Source organism: Vulpes lagopus, chromosome 13 (assembly GCF_018345385.1).
Source record: "Vulpes lagopus strain Blue_001 chromosome 13, ASM1834538v1, whole genome shotgun sequence".
NCBI classification, from domain to species: Eukaryota; Metazoa; Chordata; class Mammalia; order Carnivora; family Canidae; genus Vulpes; species Vulpes lagopus.
Window position 1 is genome coordinate 3,744,786 of NC_054836.1, and position 20,429 is coordinate 3,765,214.

The 20,429-nt window shown below is 41.3% G+C and overlaps 2 protein-coding genes across 3 annotated transcripts in view; one reads left to right on the plus strand and one right to left on the minus strand.

Annotated features, from left to right (window-relative positions):
• The first annotated feature begins 5,210 nt into the window (after positions 1–5,210).
• CALU (calumenin) overlaps positions 5,211–20,429 on the plus strand; it is a 29,650-nt gene continuing 14,431 nt past the window's right edge. For both annotated transcript variants that reach the window (XM_041727822.1, XM_041727823.1), the window contains exons 1-2: positions 5,211–5,344; positions 16,064–16,295. In XM_041727822.1, the coding sequence (XP_041583756.1) occupies positions 16,075–16,295 (221 nt within the window). In that variant the 5' untranslated portion in view covers positions 5,211–5,344; positions 16,064–16,074. The remainder of the gene's footprint in view (positions 5,345–16,063; positions 16,296–20,429) is intronic.
• On the minus strand, positions 10,431–11,104 carry LOC121474734 (fatty acid-binding protein 5). Its single transcript, XM_041727824.1, has one exon. The coding sequence runs from the start codon at positions 11,051–11,053 to the stop codon at positions 10,646–10,648; it is 408 nt and encodes a 135-aa protein (XP_041583758.1). The 5' UTR covers positions 11,054–11,104; the 3' UTR covers positions 10,431–10,645.

Genomic DNA, 20,429 nt, shown 5'->3' on the forward strand with positions numbered 1-20,429 from the left:
GCTATACTCATCAGCCATTGTGATTTTACCCTGGAGTTTGTTAATAACTGCACCCCACCCCATGACTCCCACTTTCCAGCTCTACCACCTCCTGTCTTTCCCTGAGCCCAATAATCCTTCCACCCACTAATCCCACAACCTATTGTTCCTGCTGTCTTTTCACTGTCCCTCACTCTCCTCATGTCCTCATTTCCCTCCCCTTCAGCCTACATTCTAGGATCAGTTATTATTATTATCATTCTCTCACATGCACCTTCAACACCTTTGTGTCTCCTCCACTTGGTTCTATTTACTTGGCCAAGTTCGACTCTCCACCAGCTCCAATGCCTGCATCACACTGCTAAACTTGCCTGGAGAAAACCATGTGATGTACTTCCCAGTCTTATCTCAAAGTCATAATCTCCAGCCTCAGGAGCATCCTCAATATTGCCTGGAGATCATACTATGCCCACCTCATCTGTCCTCTCTGCTGAATGGCTGCTTCACACCTCCTCTTGCCTCAAACCCCCAGTACCTGCTGATGACCCAGCTTCCTTTTTCACTGAGAACATCAGCAACAGAAAGGAAACTTCAAGCTCTCTCCACCATGTCCACCACTTACCTGGATTGAGACCCATAGATCTACCTTCTCTCCTTGCTACTATGGAAGAACTGTCTCAGTTCTAAGCAAAGTCCAACTCTTCCCCTTTTGTACTAGATCCCATCCTATCTCTTCTACCCAAGGACATTGCTCCAGAAATTCCCCCTTTTTCCTACATCATTTTTTTCCTCACTCTTAGACCCCTGTCATCAGCAATACACTGGTATTTCTTCTAAACCAATTTCTTCCATTTAAAAATAGAAGAAAATAAAACTTCTCTTGGCCCTGCTAGATCTCTGCTCCAATTTTCTCCACCTTTCTTTTTCTTTTCTCCACCCTTTTGAAGTAAACTCCTTGAATAGGTTTCCAATCTTGCTTCCTATTCTCTCCTGAACCCCTCTGGTATGTTTTGGCACCCACCACCCCACCAAAGCTGATCCCCCACATTGCTAAACCCAATGGCTAATCATTCCTCATCTCACTGTTACCAGCACGTGACATATGTGACTACTCCTTTCTCCTGGAAATGCTTTCTTCACTTGGCTTCTAGAGTACTACACTCTCCTGGCTTTCCTCCTTCACTGACTTTTCTTCTCAGTTTTCATTCTCATCAATACTCCCTACCATCTCCAAATCAAAACTCATGGTTACATACCACACATAAACCAATTACTGCCACATTTATATCTCTAGTCCAGAACACTGTGAACTCCATAGACACATATCCAACTGCCTACTTGACATTTCTAGTGGAATATCTAATAGTCTCTCAACACGTCCAAAACTAACCTTTCAGTATTATCCCTCAAGACCTGCTCCTCCCAAGGTCATCTCTATCCTAGTAAATGGCAGCTCCATTTTTCTACTTTCTCAAAACTTTGGAGTCATCCTTGACTCCTCTCTTTCTCTCTTCCCCATTTCCAACCCACCAGGAAATCCTTTTAAACTACTTTCAAGATATATGCAGGATCTGACACTGCTACCACTCTGGACCAAGTCATCATCATGATTGTCATCACCTGGATTGTTGCAAAAGCCTCCTAAGTGGGTGGGTGGTTTCTGATCTCACCCTCTTTGGCTACATGTAATCCTTTAAAAATCTTAGATCATGTCACTTTTCCACTCAAAACCTTCCAATGTCTTCCCATCTTATTAAGGTAAAGCTAGCTCTGAAAGAGATAAATCGCAATATATCAGTGGCATTAAGTAGCCAATAGAAATTCATTTCTCAGAAAAAGTCCAAAAAAGGTGTTTCTGTTCAGTGAACAGTTTTTTTTAACAGGAACCTGGGCTCCTTCCATCTTGTGATGTACCATGGGTTCTAGGGCTACCACAGTAAGAGAAAGATCTTGAACAAAGGCACATGGCAAGTTTGTAAGGCAAGTACTAGAAGTAGTAGACATTTCTGCTATTTTTCCTTTGGCCAGGGCTCAGTTACCCATCCTGTAACTAGAACTGTAGTCTAGCTATGTTCATAGAAGGAAGAGGAAACAGTCTGGTAAATAGCCAGTCTCTTCCATGTCTTCTCAGTCATAGTAAAAGCGAAAGTCCTTACAATAGTCTAAAGGCTCTACATGCTGTTGCTTTGCTCCTTGCAGAAATCTCTGCTACCTCCTCTCTGACCTCATTTTCTCTACTCTCCTCAATTACCACAGTCCAGCCACATGGGCTCCCTGCTGCTTCTCAAACATTCCAAGCATGCTTCAGGTCAGGGCCTTTCTTCTTGTTGTTCTCTCCCACCCCCCCACCCCCGCCCCCATATGTTCTTCACTACCTTCAGATGTTCACTTATATGTCATCCTCTTTATAAGCCTTCCCTGGCCACTCTAAGATTGCAGCATCATCACTCCGGATAGTCCCAGCACTCTTCTCTCCTTCCCTGCCTTATTTTATTCCTTGGTACCTATCATTACTTCACATTCTATATGTTTTGCTTTTTTATCTGGACTATTGGCTACAGACCAGAATAAAAGCACCATGAGAGAATTTGGTCCATTGTGTTTATTGCTGTCTCCCCGATGCCTAGAACAGTGTCTGGCATATGCCTAGAAGAGTGTCTGGCACATGGGAAACAGTGTCTGGCACATTTATTTGTAGAGTAACTGTTCAGTAGTACCATATGGCAGAGTAGGGAATGCTTGAAGAACATCAGCCTTTTGAGGTTGACATTCTTGCCATAAACAGTACTTCAGTACTTCTCTGACAGAATCCAGGACTAATGGGCTTTGGGGGCAGCTAAGGTGACATTTCTCATGTGTCACCCTTCAAGTCCTCTTCCTTCACCACCTACTTTCTAACTCTGGGGCTCCCTTGAGGCATAATGTGCTTTTCTCTCCTCAGAAAGCTCACTTATTCTCATGGCTGCCTTGTCCAATGATGCTTCTAAGTATCTCCTCCAGCCTATTAACTCTCTTTATTTTCATTTTTATTTTAAAGATTTTTTTCATTTATTTGAGAGAGAGAAAGAGAGCACGAGTAGGGGGGAACGGCAGAGGAGAGGGAGAAGCAGACTCCTCCCTGAGCAGGGATTCCCCACTTGGGGCTTGATCCCAGGACCCTGAGATCATAACCTAAGCCAAGGGCAGATGCATAACTGACTGAGCCACCCAGATGCCCCTATTGACTTTTAGACTTTCCATATCTTGAACTCATTCCCCTTTTCTTACACCCATTTAGTTAATTCTCTCAGTTTCCTATGATTAAAACTTTAAATTTTTGAGAGCTCCTTCATTTCTTTCATGTGAGCAATCACTAAGTCCAGGATTTGTTATTTTCACTTTATGTTTTAAATTTTTCTCTTATATATAAGAGTTTTTTTTTCCCGTTTTCCTTGCTCTGCCCAGTCCAAGCCCTTAACCACAGGGAATCTCAGGGTTGGAGGGCCACATCTTTGGCAGAGTCGCACTACTTTATCCAGCTTCCTCTAGGACACTTTCGAGATGGGTGGCTCTCCCACTGGGCTACAGTTCCTTGAGGGTGAGGACCATGTCCTATTCATTGTGGGTTTATCAGCACCTGGCACAGTGCTTGACTTCAAAGAGGCATTTTTTAAAGTTTTGAAAATACTTCCTGATGCAGTCTATTTTATAGTTAATCCCTATTAGGAGATGTTCCTCCTAGAAAGAACCTCCTTCAATTTCATTGTACCACCCACATAGATGCAAGTTTAGAAACCTTCAGAAAAAAGATTCACAATTCCCACTGCCTTCAGCTCAGGCTCCTCAGATTAAGACTTGGTATTATTTAGAGAAACATATCTCTGCTTTTTATTCATGCCCCCTCTACTTTTTTTTTTCTTTCTTTTTTTTACCTCCCTTATCCCCTACCTGGCCTAAGAATTTACCTCCCCTCTCTGACCCCTACTCGCTCTTGTTCCTGTTACTGCTGTTGTTGAATAATTGCATTCAGGAATTCCTTAGTCCAGTCTGAGTCACACTTTCTTAGGAAGACCTCTCAGGCTAGCACCAAGGGTCACTGTCACTCCTTTGTCTGAATTTTCACAGCATTCATCCTCAACCTTTCATCTTGACACTTAAAAGTGCATTAAATGGCTTTGTATTTAACTCTTTCATCAGCATATCACTTACATCTGAACCGGAAATTAAAAAATCGAGGCTTTGTGTGCTAAGAAGATAGTAGGTTTATGTTCCATTTGTGTTGCAAACACAGTAGTGCTCATTTCATGTTTCTTTGAATTTCATGACCTGAAAATGAGTAAGTGAAACATTTCCCCTATTCCTCTTAAATCAGGGACATGCAATTGGCTCCACCCATTCGGTTCACTTAACATGGTTAAGCATTTACTCTGAACTGGACAGCAAGGTCAGCTGTTACATAAAGAGACGAATAAGGCAGATCTCCAGCCTGGAGCTTAGCCTAGAGGAGGACATGTGGAGAAAAAGCTTTCTATAGCAAAATCTGGCACAGCGCATTGAAGATACAAAGTGTTAGGAAGGCAAATAAAAGAATTATTATTATGCCTAGTAGGGTCAGGAAAGACTTCTAAAGTTGACTGGGACTGAAGCGGGACTATTATTGGCATCCATAAGGCAGAGAATCAGGAAAATGCACTTAGCCCAGGCAGAGGAGGTCACTTGATGAAGACAGATAAAAGAGATGTGAAAGGGCAGGCTGTTAGCAAACGCCGCGGTGGTGATGGCCAGAGCACAAGACATGCGGAGGGAGTGGTGGGAGATAAAGCTCAAAGATACACTGGAGCCAACGAGCAAAGGGCCTCCGGCAGTCTCCATCCGGGCGATAGCGCCCAAGGGAAAGAAGCTGGGATTGTTCAATACAGCCGGCGGCTGATGCAGGGGCAGTAATTCGGCCCTGTGTGTTCGTGGGCATGAGCATAACTAGCCGGTAATCCAAGCAGCGCTGTGGCGGCCGAGTCACGCGCTGTGCAGCGGGACGTGGCCGCCGGGCAGCCGCGCCCACACGCCGCCCGGAGGCGCGGGCCGGGGCCCGCCATCCCCACAGGCCGGGACCAGGGCTGGGCGGGAATCCGGTCCACGCACTCGGCGCGCTCGCGGGGACGTGGCGCTTTCCAGCCAATCCCGGTTACGCGACTGTAGGGCCAATGAATGTCCGGAAAAGCTGTACGCTAGCGGCGGGTTCGTTGATGATTGGTCAGGAGGCCGCCGGTGAGGCGGCTGGGGGCGGGCCGCGAAGCTGCTTCCGGTTGGGCGGGGCTTGCGCGCCTGAGCTGAGCCGGTGGGTGAGCGGCGGCAGTGGGTTCCTGGGCCGTGGGCGCTAGGAGGAGAGGTGGGTACCGCGGTCCTCCGTCCCTCTGCAGCCTCGCCCTTTTACGCTTTCTTTTTGTCCTCAACCCTCGCTTCCCACGCGGCATGGATCCCCTCCGTTTGGGGCCCCTGTTTGTGCTAACGCGGGGACACGGCCCTGAACCTGCTTGCGACCCCCGGGCCCTCGGCGCGCGGTCTGAGTGGAAGGCCGCCGCCCGCGCTCGGGCGCGCGCTGGGGGGTGGAGGGGCTGGGTCTCGGCGAACTGCGGCTCCCGGTTTGGCCTCCTGGGTGGGGGGTGCTGTTTTGTGGCTGACTTGCCACGTCTTCGGTCCCGGGGCCCCGTCTCTCGCCGAATCCCTCCTGTTTGCCTACCGAAGGTCGGAGGGCGGTGGGGTAGCGTTATTGTAACCGTAATCTGCCACCTCCCACTAAACTGGCCTACCTGTGTCCTCCAGCCCAGCCCCAAGGCCACATCCCGAGCGTAGGCTGCGTCTGCCAAAAAAGTCGTATTCGCTGACTTTGAGGGTGTAGAAACGGGGCGGGGAGAAAGCGGGAAGACACTTAGGTGATTTAAAAAAAAAAAAAAAAACACTTTGTAATTTTAAAAAGCCGACTGCTTTGAGCTTCCATGTTTGGCTACATACTTGTCAGCGACGGGAAATAGTTTATAAAGCTTAATTGGGGAATTGTAGTTTCCTTTTTTTTTTTTTTTTTTTCTGTTTCTAGCGCTGGACCCTAGTTCTGATTTTTGGCATGCTGTATTGAAAAGTAAATTCCTACAGCTGCCCTAATTAAGCGTGTGGTAGGTGGTTGGTAGTTTTGAAAGAAGCTTTTGCACCAAGCCAAAGTTTATTAAGGTCTTCTCCTAAAGTTGTAGGGCCCTTGATCTCAATTCCTAAGTGTATAAGTTCCCAGAATAATGTCTCTGAGAATTGAATTGCATTCACTTCCTGGCAACATGTACTGTAAGGTCAACGTTAATGAATTGGGAATAAGATTGCTTCTAATGATGGTTTCATAGGGGGAGTAGGGAAGGTGTAATCACTGATAAATTATTTTTTGCCCTAGAGTGGAAGAAACAAGACAAATGCATGTCTGACCTCATTCAGCAAATTTAGTTAACCAAATAACAAACGTTGGCCATTGCTGAAGACTTTAAGTAGTATAGTACACATTTACAGTACAAACCTGCAAATTGGGCTTGTGGATAGAGGATGAGTTGCCTAGGTCTAATCTGAGTTTCACGGTGATTTAGGGGTCTCCAGTAGGATTTTTTTGAGAATTGCAACTGGGAGGACTATGAACTGATTGGTAAAGATGAATTGCATATGCTTGAATGAGTGGTACCCAGTTACAGCTTTGAAATCAGCTCTTCATCACTCTCAATATAATTGTTTCCGTTCATCACAAGATACACTTATTGGTGGCATTTTCTATGCATTGCACCAGTATAGGAGGTCAGTAATAAATATTAACACAAATTTTCTATAACATAGATGTGCCAGGGGTGTCGGAAGGACAGAGGTATAGCTAGGGATAGCCATTGGAGAGGCTGGACCATAGCATCCGAGATCCTTTGTGAACTCTGAAATATGGGTGTTGTTGATGTTGTAACTTACGTATTAGAGTTAAAACAGCTGAAATAACACGTTGCCTGTTGCTGCCTGATGGCCAGATCAGGTAAAGGGAATTGGGGGTTGGGTAGCAGGCAGGAACTGCATTGCTGCCAAGTGCTGTCCAACCAATCAAGTAAAATGTATTGGTATATAAAAAATGCAAGACATTGTATTAGGGACTGTAGAAAGATATTAATTTATATTAGATGAGAGTCCTGCTTTTTAAAAAATGTTGTATCTATAGGGGAGCTAAGGAGACAACTTAAAGTAGCCTAAGATCATTATTGTGGAGTGGTACAAACAAGTTTTATAAAAGTTTAGAGGAATGGATACGGATTACTTCCAGATGGAGTAATCATAATAGATAGGTCTTTTCATCTAGGACTTTAAAATTATTTATAGACATTTGGCACTGAAGGGAGGTTGAACTAAAATAACTATCAAATTCTCAAGGACTTTATGTGTGTTAAACATACACTACAAAATTGCAACTAGAAAACAAAGCTCCTGTTCCTACATTCTGCAAAGCATTCCCATGGCAGTTAATTATGTTTTAAAGTTTCATCAGCCCCAAAGGAAATTTTTTTCTCCTAGAATTTTTAGAACTTTTTTCTTAATTTTTTTCACTCCGTAGCCAGAAATTTTTAATTTTTTTTTAAGACCTTATTTACTTATTCACGAGAGACACAGAGGGAGAGGCAGAGACACAAGCAAGCTCCATGCAGGGAGCCCAATGCCCGATCCCGGGACCCTAGGATCACGCCCTGGCCGGAAGGCAGGCACTAAACCGCTGAACCACCCAGGGATCCCCAGAAAAATTTAAGTTTTATACTGGGTTGCTTTGGTTATAGAACTAATGAAGCCTGAGTAATAGTTTATCATTCTCAAAGTTCTTCTGTGGCTAAATTTTGCAGTTTTTCTATTCTCAGCTGTCTAAAAAATTGTGCTCTCAGTACCACAAATATAATTAGAATGTGTTAATGATTTGCCTTGCCACTAGAGAAACATTGAATAAATGGTTTGTCATTATCATAACTTGTATCAGATTGTGAAGGATGACATTATTCCTTTAATGTGATAATCCATTGGTGGTACTTGGACTAAAGTTAAAGTTGTAAATGAAGAATGTCAGATAACTAGATAGCTCTAAATGTTTAGATTTCATAACGTGGGCCTTAGGATACTTAAGCTGCTATCCAACCCACAGTTGAAGTAGACACTTAGATCCTGTTTTTGCTGCATTATAGTGGATTGCCCTTTTTTGCTGAATATCCAGCTCAGAGAACTGGAATTTTACCACCACACCCGTTTCTCCCACTTGTTAACTTTGAGCAATGGGTCTTTGGTCAACCAGAATACCTGTGGGATCACTCAGTGCTAATGTTCTTGAGAAGTTGCATTTAATCCAGACATCTAAATTTCCCCTGAAACAATTTAAGTGTTCTGTGACCAATGACTAGAGGGAAGGGAGGGAAATGGCAAGAATTTAGAGCTTTTAAGGAAATTTGTGAATGGATAAAATAAACATTCTTTTTAAATTATTTTTTATTTTTAAAGATTGTATTTATTCAGGAGAGAGAGAGAGAGAGAAAGAGGCACAGACAGGCAGAAGGAGAGGCAAGCTCCATGCAGCGAGCCTGACATGGGATTCGATCCTGGGTCTCCAGGATCACAACCTGGGCTGAAGGCGGCGCTAAACCGCTAAGCCACCCGGGCTGCCCAATAAACAGATTCTTAAGGCTAATCTTTGTTATTGAAGGAGATTCAAGTGTATGCTATTAATCTTTTCTCCTTATAAATTAACAAGCAATTCATGAAAATAACTTTGCAGAGGATATTATGGATGACATACTTCAAAAGGATGTTAGTTACTTTATATCTTCCCCTGTTCTATTTAGTTTGTGTCTCTAGGGATGCCTGGGTGGCTCAGTGGTTGAGCGCCTCCCTTCCGCCCAGGGTGTGATCCTGGAGTTTCCAGGATCAAGTCCCACATCAGGCTCCCTGCATGGAGCCTGCTTCTCCCTCTGCCTGTGTCTCTGCCTCTCTCTCTCTCTGTGTCTTTCATGAAAAAATAAATAAAATCTTAAAAAAAAATTTTAGTTTGTGTCTCTAACATGGCACTATCCAGTAGAAATAAGGTATATGTTACATATGAATACATTTTCACCTGAAATTTTAAGACAGATTAATTTTAATAATTTAACCCAGTACATAAGAAATGCCATTCTTTCTATATAAAGTATAACACTTATGTCACATCTTAATTTACACTAGCCACAGTTCAAGTGCTTAGCAGCCACAGGTGACTCACACCTACTGTCCTGAACAGTACAGGTCTAGTTTTGTTTTTGTTTTTTTTTAAGATTTTATTTATTTATTTGAAAGGGGAGAGAGCGCCCAGGCATTTGCCTGCAGGGGCAGAGGGAGAAGGAGAAGCAGACTCTTCAGTGAGCAGGGAGCTAGATAGACATATCTATCTGTCTGTCACGTGGGGGACGTGATGCTAGATCATGACCTGAGAGGAAGGCAGATGCTTAACCGACTGAGCCACTCAGGCACCCCTAGATTTTTTTTTTTTTTTTAAGAAAAATTATTAGATGTTACCCTTGGTGAGGGAGAGACAGAATTTTATTTTTATTTTATTTTTTTTATTTTATTTTATTTTTTAAAAAAGATTTTAATTATTTATTCATAGAGAGAGAGAGAGAGAGAGAGGCAGAGACACAGGCAGAGGGAGAAGCAGGCTCTATGCAGAGAGCCTGACTTGGGACTCTGATCCAGGGTCTCCAGGATCACGACCTGGGCTGCAGGCGGCGCTAAACCGCTGCGCCACCGGGGCTGCCTAGAGACAGAATTTTAGAAGAAATTACAGGCCATTTGAGAAATAGGAGATGGGGAGATGCTTTTTTGCACAACCATTCGTTTACTTTCTAGATCACATGGTGAGCTTTCATACAACTAAGTTCTTCGTTTATGTTTTCCTGATACTCTGTTATCCATTGATGTGTAGTTATAATGAAGAGGGAAGGAGAAAGAGAAGAGCCGTTTAGTTTTCTATCATTTGATTTCAGTTTGGTTAAAAAGAGAAAGATGCTTCAGAAATAACTGCACTAATGTAGTTCTTCAAATACCTTGTGTGAAAAGTTGTTTTGTACTGTTTTCACATCTTCCCACATAAAATATCCTTTGTCTTGGGGAATAGCCTTTGTTTCTACTTGAACATTTTTATGTATTGTATGGATTTAGATAAATCTAGTATTTTGGGTTTTTTTGTTTTGTTTTGTTTTTTGGTGTCTGTATTCATAGAACAAGAGGCCTTTGTGAAAGTTTCTAATAGCCAGGAGTTAGTATATTATATGTGGGCACAAAGCATATATATATTTTTTTTTTTTTTTTAAGTTAAAGTTCAGGGTTTTTTATTGCCCACTGCAGAGAGTGGAAGGTAGGACCATTGACTTTGTCTATCAAGTGATCCTTGATGACCTTTTTTTTTTTTTTTTTTTTTTTTTAGCACAAACACATTTATTTACTAACCAAAGGAATGATCCTAATTAAATCAACACTTTGAAATAGTTGCATGTAAAATGTTTGTGGTAAAGATAATTGAACACAGTAATGAAAAAAAAAAGCAGTATGGAGATTTGCTCATTGAACTGAGCTTGTTCATCCTCACAGCTAATTCCTGTCCAAAATGATGATGGAATTTTTACTCTACTTTTTCATAGATCCGTGTACAGGTGACATTGTTCATGACGCATTCCACCACCAATTTCCCATCTTCCAACTTTCTTGTTATTGTGCTTTCCTTCCCATCCCATTCCTGATGTTGAACCAATGCGCCGTCTGTGAAGTTGCAGACAGTCTGAGTTTTTCTGCCATCAGCTGTAGTTTCTTCAAACTTCTCTCCCAGATTACACGAAAACTGTGTTGTTTTCAAAGTGCTCTCAGTTTTTATGGTAAGGTTTTTGCCGTCAGAAGAGATGATACAATCTGGTTTGGCCATTGCACCCACTTTTCGCAGAGCCATTCCCACTCCTACTTCCTTCATGTATTCGTCAAAGCCCTTGCTCTCCACTAAGCGCCATCTTCCTACCAGCTGCTGAAGGGTGGCCATGGTGGGCGCGGGCGCGGGCGGGCGTGCGGAGCGAGCGGAGCAGCGGGGCTGGCCCCTTGATGACCTTTTTAAGAAGCAGTTTAGTGGGGCACCTGGGTGGCTCAGTGGTTGAGCAGCTGCCTTTGGCTCGGGACATGATCCTGAGGGCCTGGGATGGAGTCCCACATCAGGCTCCCTGCAGGGAGCCTGCTTCTCCCTCTGCCTATGTCTCTGCCTCTCTCTGTGTGTCTCTCATGAATAAATAAATAAAATCTTTTTTTTTTTTTAAAGGGCAGTTTCATCAGTGGTAAGCAGCTAGATTTCAGGGTGGCAGTAGGTGGTGAGGAGGCACAGATAGCAGCCTAGACACTCTTGCTGGTGAAGGAAAGGGAAGGGCAACCTTGAATGGATAGTGAGGTCTGGGAAAGAACTGATTTTGGATTGTGGAAACCTGAGAAGTATTGATTGACAAAATGGGGGAAGGAGCCTTTAGAGGCATGGGATTGGAAGGTTAATTCAAAGAGAAAGAAAAAGGGATCGATAGATGATAAAGCTCTTGACTTTTACTCTGGAATTCTCTTATCTCTTACCCTTGTTATCTTGTTATCAAGATCTTAGGCCTCAAATTTAAGTGTAGTTTTGCCTCTAAATCTCAGTGAATCAGTGTTACATTTCCATATATTTCATGTATAAAAACTTTGTACAATATCTTTTCCAGGCCTGGTAATGGGCTTACGCATTTATTCATATTGTCACATTTGAGATTTGCAAGAATTGTTGGGGTATTTTATTCTGAGGATATAATTAATTATTTATAAAATTTTCCTAAAAGTGAAGTTCCCTTATTAATAGGCATAAGGAAAATCTTCTGTTGCAGTGACTTGATTTTACTTGATTTTATAAACCTCTAGCAGTATATAGAAATCGTTGGGATATATTACAAAATATCAACAACAGAAATTTGTTCCTTATCTCTAAAGAGTTTTGTTGGTTTAAAGAACTATTTGTAGTTTGAGATGGAAGCTTTATTTTGCCCTTAAATAAAGGCATACTCATTTTGGCACTTAAAGAGAGCCACTAAATCTCTAATTTTCTTTTTTGTTCCACTGATTTGATTGATCAGTTGAATTATTGAAGGGTAAGCTGAAGTGTTATTCTAGAGCAGCATGTTTTATTTTAAAAAGTTTATGACTTAAGAATAGTGGGTTTTTTTTTTCAGTCTCCTTTTTCAGTCTGGAGAAATGGCTTGAAAGTGTTTTATTTGCAGGGCACCTAGGTGGCTCAGTGGTTCAGCGTTTGCCTTTGGCTCAGGTCGTGATCCAGTCCTGCATCAGGCTCCATGCAGGTAGCCTGCTTCTCCCTCTGCCTGTGCCTCTGCCTCTCTGTGTCTCATAAAAAATAAATCTTTTAAAAAATCTAAAAAAAAAAAAAAGTGGGGATCCCTGGGTGGCGCAGCGGTTTGGCGCCTGCCTTTGGCCCAGGGCGCGATCCTGGAGACCCGGGATCGAGTCCCGCGTCGGGCTCCCGGTGCATGGAGCCTGCTTCTCCCTCCGCCTGTGTCTCTGCCTCTCTCTCTCTCTCTGTGACTATCATAAAAAAAAAAAAAAAGTAATACAGGCAATACACTGTGTATTCATTTACAAAATATAGACAACAAAGTACAATATTAAAGTTCACACCAGCCTCACCACCCCCACCTCTTCTCCCTTGAGCCTGGGGAGATACCACTGTTTACAGATAGATGCTTATCCTTCCATGCCATTTCCATGCATATGTGTTCTATATTATACAAATATAAATAATCGGAGAGGTTTGGTTTGGGTTTTATTTATTTTTTTAATTTTTTTTAATTTTTATTTATTTATGATAGTCACAGAGAGAGAGAGAGAGGCAGAGACACAGGCAGAGGGAGAAGCAGGCTCCATGCACCGGGAGCCTGACGTGGGATTCGATCCCGGGTCTCCAGGATCGCGCCCTGGGCCAAAGGCAGGCGCCAAACCGCTGCGCCACCCAGGGATCCCGTGGTTTGGGTTTTAAATTGACATTGTTTTGCAACTTGCTTTTTTTGTTGTTCCCTTAACATGTCATCGTGAATTCTCCGTTTCAGTGTAGATAGATCCACCTCATTCTTTTTAATCTTTTGTATTGTCCCATAATATACATTTAATATGTATTTACTAGTTCTCTGGTTTAGTTTTCTATTTTTTTAATCATTATAAACTGTCATCATTGAATATCTTTGTACAAGTGTCTTTGTATACAAATTTGGGCATTTGGGTGAGATAGCATGAAACAGGATGCTGATTAACTTTCAGAAGCATAGCTGAGTTCTAACATTGGTGGGAACAGCTTAAGAAAAGGACCACCTTCTTCCCGTTTCTCTGACTCTCTTGGTCTGGCTTTCACATTGCTTAGGGGTTTTCATCAGTCTCACCAACCATTCAAGTAAGAGTACCTTTTTTTGGAGAATGGGCATTCCAGGAGTGACTGCCTCCCGTCATTTCCTTAGCGGCATTCTGTTTTGGACTTTTTGGGGCTGTCCTATTTAGAATACTTTCTACTTTCTAATGATGAATCCTCTGTTGTTTTAGGGCCTTCTCTCCCTTCCGCACTGTGCTGCTTTCCCAGGTATTAAATACAGACAGTGTCCTTTTATGCTTTTGCAGCCTGAAAGTTATTCATGGAGGCCTCAGGTTGTGCTTTCTTGAGGGTTACAAGAAAAACATAATTAAAATATGTCTAATCTGGGGCAGCCCGGGTGGCTCAGCGGTTTAGTGCTGCCTTCAGCTCAGGGTGTGATTCTGTAGACCCGGGATCGAGTCCCATGTTGTGTTCCCAGCATGGGCCTGCTTCTCCCCCTGCCTGTGTCTCTGCCTCTCTCTTTCTCTGTGCCTCTCATGAATGAATGAATGAATAAATAAATAAATAAAATCTTTTAAAAAATAAAAATAAAAAAATAAAATTTGTCTAATGTAGTGGCATATTTAATTTCTTTTTTCCCTGGAACAATTTATTCCAGGTTTCAAAAACTTTGAGGCAGGATCAGATAAATGCAGTTTCTTTGAAGTATACTTTCAGATCAAATTTCTTAAGAGAATGCTATTTGAGAGGTTAGTTAAAATAGTGGTTCACAACCTGGTTGCCTTTTCAAAATATTAATAGGTAGGGGTGAGACTTAGTGATCATATTTTCTTAAAAGTCTTTGGGTGATTCTAGGGTGCATGCAGTCTAGGTTGAGAACCACTAATTTAGGAGTTAGGCTGAAAGAATTTTCATGTTTTTAAAAATATTTACATATAAATTGTGAGCCCTTGGACTAGATGGTTCCACTAAAGACATCCTGAGGAAGGAAAGTCTAGCTAGTTTAATCTGCAAATTAGGGTAAAGTAACATATTTATCTTTTGTGTGTTGCATGAGCCTTAGTTTCCTTGGGCTGCTGTAACAAATTACCACAAGCTGGGTGGTTTAAAAGGTCAGATATTCTCTCATAGTTTTAGAGGCTAGAAATTAGAAATCAAGGTGTTGGCAGAGCCATGCTTTGTCTGAAGGCTCTAGGGGAGGATCCTTCCTTCCCTCTTCTTCGCCTCTGCAGTTGCCAGGAATCCTTGACATTCCTTGACTTGCAGATGCATCATTCCAATCTTTGCCTCATCATAACTTGGTATTCTCTTCTCTGTGTGTCTAAATTTCCTTCTTTCATAAGGATATCAGTCATTGGATTAGAGCCTACCCTAATCCAAAATGACCTCATTTTAACTTAATTACATCTGCAAAGATCCTATTTCCAAATAAGGTCACATTGATGGGTACAGGGGTTAGGACTTCAGTGTATCTTTTTGGGAAACACAATTTAACCACAACAGCAAGCCTCATGCCTAATAACCATCTGCCTATCCAGTTAGGGGAGCCATTGGTTTCAAGTGGAAATGAGTAAGAGATAACTGAATTTACAAAAACTGACTCTCACTGTAGGGGAAAGGCTTTCAGAATTCATGTTCTTCTGGTGAAAGATTAGTTAAAATATGAAAGTTGGAAAAATCTTTCCCCATAATTTTTACTTTTATTTTATTTTTTCTGTAAGACTGTAACTTCTCTAGACAATACTGTGGGACATTTGTAGAGTGTGCTAAACAAGTTACCATTCTGCAGCTTGTCTGCAATTTTTTGGTCAACACTTTTTGATAAAGTGTTCTAGCCTTGTGCATGTTCATTAGAGTCAACTGTGACTATCAAGATTCTGAAGGTATGGAGTAGGACCTGAGGATCTGTGCTTTTGAACAGTACTCCAAGCAGTCCTAATGCCTGGGCAAGTTTGGGAAACACAGTATAAGGAATGCTAAAGCCAGTTGTTCTCCATCACTGTACCATCTGAATGGTTTGATCTTTGAATTTGATTTGAGGTTGAGCATGGGTATGGGAGACAACTTGGTGCTGTATATAAGGACAAGTAATCTCAAATATTTCATGGTTCCTAATCTAATGATCATCAGAATCACCTGAGAAGCATTTAAAACTTTAGGTCAGGGACAACTGGGTGGCTCAGTTGTTGAGCGTCTGCCTTTGGCTCAGGGCGTGATCCTGTAGTCCTAGGATGAGTCCCACATCGGGCTCCCTGCATAGAGCCTGCTTCTCCGTGTCTCTGCTTCTCTGTGTCTCTCAGGAATAAATAAATAAAATCTTAAAAAAATAAAACTTTATTTATATTCATTCAATTTAGAGATTCTAATTCAGTAGGAGACATTTTTTAAGGGTTCTTAGGTGATCCTAATAATCATCCAGGTTTAAAGACCAGACCCCTGATATAGTACAAAAAATAGTTATTTGGAGTCGGTAGACCTGAATTTAAACTGGTGAAAATTGGGAAGTCTGATATTTTACCATTCTTATTTTATGGATTAAATAATAATGTTTGGTTTAGTATCAAGTTGGTTGTGAGCCAAAAAAAATTGGTTATGAGCTTTTAGTTTCTTATTTAATTAATTACAAAGCACATGGCTTCCTGAATTAACTAACTTCTGTTTTTCTTTAAGATCTGATTATCATGGACCTGCGACAGTTTCTTATGTGCCTGTCCCTGTGCACAGCCTTTGCCTTGAGCAAGCCCACAGAAAAGAAGGACCGTGTACACCATGAGCCTCAGCTTAGCGACAAAGTTCACAATGATGCTCAGAGTTTTGATTATGACCATGATGCCTTCTTGGGTGCAGAAGAAGCAAAGACCTTTGATCAGCTGACACCAGAAGAAAGCAAGGAAAGGCTTGGGTAAGGTGCCAACTCTCAGGGGGCTAAACTAATGACATTTCTTTATAAAAATAGCTCATTTTTTTTTTTTCTCTTTTGGCTTGGCCACACAGTAAAGCTGTTTTGAACTACACCTGAAAACTAACCAGAAATGCTACCACTAAAATTAATTGCTTGCTTTCATACATTTCTCCACTGAGTAACAGTTTTACCTCATTCTACAAAGCAAAGTCATTTTTGCATAAAAGTACCAAATGCTACAGGACCCAGATTGAATTGCATCTTATTTTCAAAGGAATGTTACATGGAGGGTTTCTCGGCCCTGATGCTTTTAATTTTTACGTACAATCTGCGACCTATTCATTGTTCCCCAAGCCAAGCCTTTGAGTAAATGAAACCCCTGGGCTAATTTCTGTAAAGTTGATGATTTCTGAGAATGTCTTTTACCTTGTTTTCATTCTCAGATATTTTCTTAATTACAAAAACAAAAGCAAGGAAACCAGCCTTGCCTTTTAGATTATAATAAGTGATAGGTTTAATGTCAGAGTATGAGTTGCTGTTTTTAATAACAGCTGGTCCAAAGTTGGATTCTGTGGCTCTCAGCAGGCATCTTTTTTACCTAGTGAGTTGGTTTGGTAGATTTCTGAGGATCTAAGAATGTCTTTTTTGGCTCTTCCAAAGCCTTGCTTTTTTGAGGAAGTGCAAGTTAATTTAGTGAACATTTCCTCCTTAATGAGCACCGTTGATGTAATTTCCTGAACTATATTAAAGAGATTTGTTTGGAAAGTTGTGCCACGTAAGAACTTCCAAAAGTATTTTGCCATCGTGGATAGTACTATGATTAGAAGACACTATAGAGTGTGTTTTGGGCGATACTTCAGAATAAGTCTATCTTATCCTTTCATTAGATTATCTGTTAATTGAAGGGTACAATATTTTATTCTGAAACACTGACAGAAATACAAGATTTTGCTATGTGGATGAGAAACTATCTTCAAACACCTGAAGGCACATAGAGTCAGTCTTCTCTTAGGTTGCTTTTCTAACTTTAAGAGACCATGCTCACTTTTAATTTTAATCTTATAACTGTGCTAACACTTGGGCTAAAAATAGGGATGCATGAGGGTGTTCTCCATCTTTGTCTTATACCTATTAATGTGTATGTCCGACCCCTATTTGGGTCTCATATGGCTCTTCACAGAATTATTCTTAAATAATGAAGGGCCTTTAGACTTGGTGTCAGTACATTCTGGCTCTGTGCAGGTAGTGGAATAGCTCTGCTAGCAGTTTTCAGTAGAGAGAATGTTCCTTTTTGTCATTAAATAGCAAAAGTTCAACACATGAGCAGACTTCAGATTTGTTTAGAGTAAGATAGTTAAAATGTTTTTCTTTTTTCTTTTTTTTTTTTAATGTTTTTCATAGAATGTGTGAACAAGTACTATTTTCTTCTAAATTTTGGAGATAAGGAGAAATAGAGTGATGTACCGCTATTAGAAACAAGGATACCAAGTGATTTTTTTTTTAAGATTTTTATTTATTTATTCATGATAGACATAGAGAGAGAGACACAGGCAGAGGGAGAAGCAGACTCCATGCAGGGAGCCCGACACGGGACTCTATCCCGGGACTCCAGGATCGCGCTCTGGGCCAAAGGCAGGCGCCAAACCGCTGAGCCACCCAGGGATCCCTGATTTTTTTTGAAGCTTATTTGCTATGGCATTTCTTTCTCTTTTTTTAAGGATTTATTTATTTATTCATGAGAGACACAGAGAGAGAGGCAGAGACACAGGAAGAGGGAGGAGAAGCAGGCTCCATGCAGAGAGCCTGACATGGATCTCGATCCCAGGACTCTGGGATCACGCCCTGAGCCAAAGGCGATGCTCAACCGCTAAGCCACCCAGGCGTTCCTGCTGTGGCATTTCTAAACATTGTTTTGGTAGGGGACTGCACACCAGAGGTTGGGAACAACAGATTCGGCCCACCCTCTGAATTTTCCATTTATATAGAAGGCAAGTGATTAGGAGAAAAGAACATTGTTTACACCTGTAGTTGCAAAAATTCACTACTATTTTTAAATCTTTAGTAATATCTAAAACATTTAATTTTAGTGTAGTTTTCCCTTTTTCTTAAGAATGTTGACAAATAGAACATTTTTTCTTATGTGTGTATTCTTCCCCTCCCACCGAAGAAGTCTTAAGTATACTTTTCATTTATGTGTCCTTCAGATGAAGTTTATTTGTTTTAAGGTGGTGGTCCTTAATATTAAACAGTTTTCACCGTTGGTGTATTTGTTTAAGAAATGAACTAGAGCAGTTCATCATCCTTTTTTAGGGCATAGGCCACCCTCTTTGAGAGTCTAAGGAAAGCAAAGAAGTCTTCCTCAGAAAAGTGCACATATGACTATATATAAAATTTTGCATGCTGAAAATTTCAGGAATATTGTGAATCCTCCTGGAGCCTACTTACCCAGGTTCTTTAAAAAACAACAACAACAAAGGATTTGCTTTTTGACTTTTGAAATGTAGAAGCATGTCTTATCTCTTAGGAGAAATAACATAAGGTCCGCTAAGTACGTTGTGTCTATCCTGAAATAAATGCTTATTTGGTGGCATCCTAACGACATCTGTAGAGTTCTTCAGGGTCGCAGGAAAACAACACCATTAGCTTCATAAATTTGCACAGGCTTTAAAGATCAGAGTTTAGAGCTTAGTGCCTAAAATAGGACATACCTGCTTCCAGTGTACCTTCATAGCTCCCTACAGGCTGGATGGCCAGCAAGATAAGAATGGCTTTTATACATATATAAGTTTGGGTTTTGTTTTTTTTTTTTAAGATTTATTTATTCATGAGAGACACAGAGAGAGAGAGACATAGGCAGAGGGAGAAGCAGGCTCCATGAAGGGAGCCTGATGTGGGACTCGATCTTGGGTCTCTGGGATCATGCCCTGGGCTGAAGGCAGGCTCTCAACCACTGAGCCACCCAGGCATCCCAGCTTTCATATTTTTAAATGACTATTAAAATATAGAGATATGGGATTCCTGGGTGGTGCAGTGGTTTAGTGCCTGCCTTTGGCCCAGGGTGCAATCTATCCCTTTGCAGAAAAAGTTTACCACCCTCTGGGTTAAAGCATTTGAGATATTTCTGTTGAAATACATAGAGTAGCGTTCAGCCAACTTCATTAACAAAACCCCATCTTGAATAGTCATAGGTCTCTTTATTTGAGTGATCCTTCTTTTTAGGCTATTTATAATAGTTTAAAATTTTCATTTGAGAACAGGAGGCATTCCAATACCTTACCCTTTTTTTCTTTTTTTTTTTTTTTTTACCCTTTTTTTCTTAATGGTACAGTGGCACTATTGGTAGTCAGTACCATTTGGACATAAAATGGGCTCCATTATAGATGATGCAGAAGTTTTTAATACTGGTATGAATTAATGTGTTAAAAACTTTTTAGACTCTCAAGGGTTAAAGTTGCAAAAAAAAAAAAAAATTGTCTTATGTCCATATAGATAGAGGAAGATATTTAAGAGAGAGCTTCTTACTGCTTTACTTTTTCTATTAACATTTTAGAGTAAAAGCTAGACGATTACACATTCCCTGAAGGAAAATGCTTGTTACATTACAGAGTTTAAGTAAATACTAGACAGTTAAGGCTAACAACATACCAGTATCAAAGTGAATCTCTTTTCATAGTGTCAGGAGTCCTCTGTGATTTTTAATCACTTTCCAGTGTTGTATTCATGAAATGAGTGCAAACTGGGAAAAGACAATCTTTGCTACCAAGTGACAGACTTCTTTCAATTCTGCAAATAGTAGAGGATAGGAGTATGCCAAGATTTCAGATCTCGTAGACATTTTTTTTTTAATTTTTTTTTTTTTATTTATTTATGATAGTCACACAGAGAGAGAGAGAGGCAGAGACACAGGCAGAGGGAGAAGCAGGCTCCATGCACCGGGAGCCTGACGTGGGATTCAATCCCGGGTCTCCAGGATCGCGCCCTGGGCCAAAGGCAGGCGCCAAACCACTGCGCCACCCAGGGATCCCTCCTCTCGTAGACATTTTGAAGTTCCCGTTCCAAACTGGGCTACTTACTTGGGTGACTTTACATAGATTGTCTGTGTCTCTATAAGTTAGAGTGGTGGCATCTTTAGGG

Excerpts from the sequence above, each read along its gene's own strand:
- LOC121474734 (XM_041727824.1), bottom strand. The coding sequence starts at position 11,053 with ATGGCCACCCTTCAGCAGCTGGTAGGAAGATGGCGCTTAGTGGAGAGC.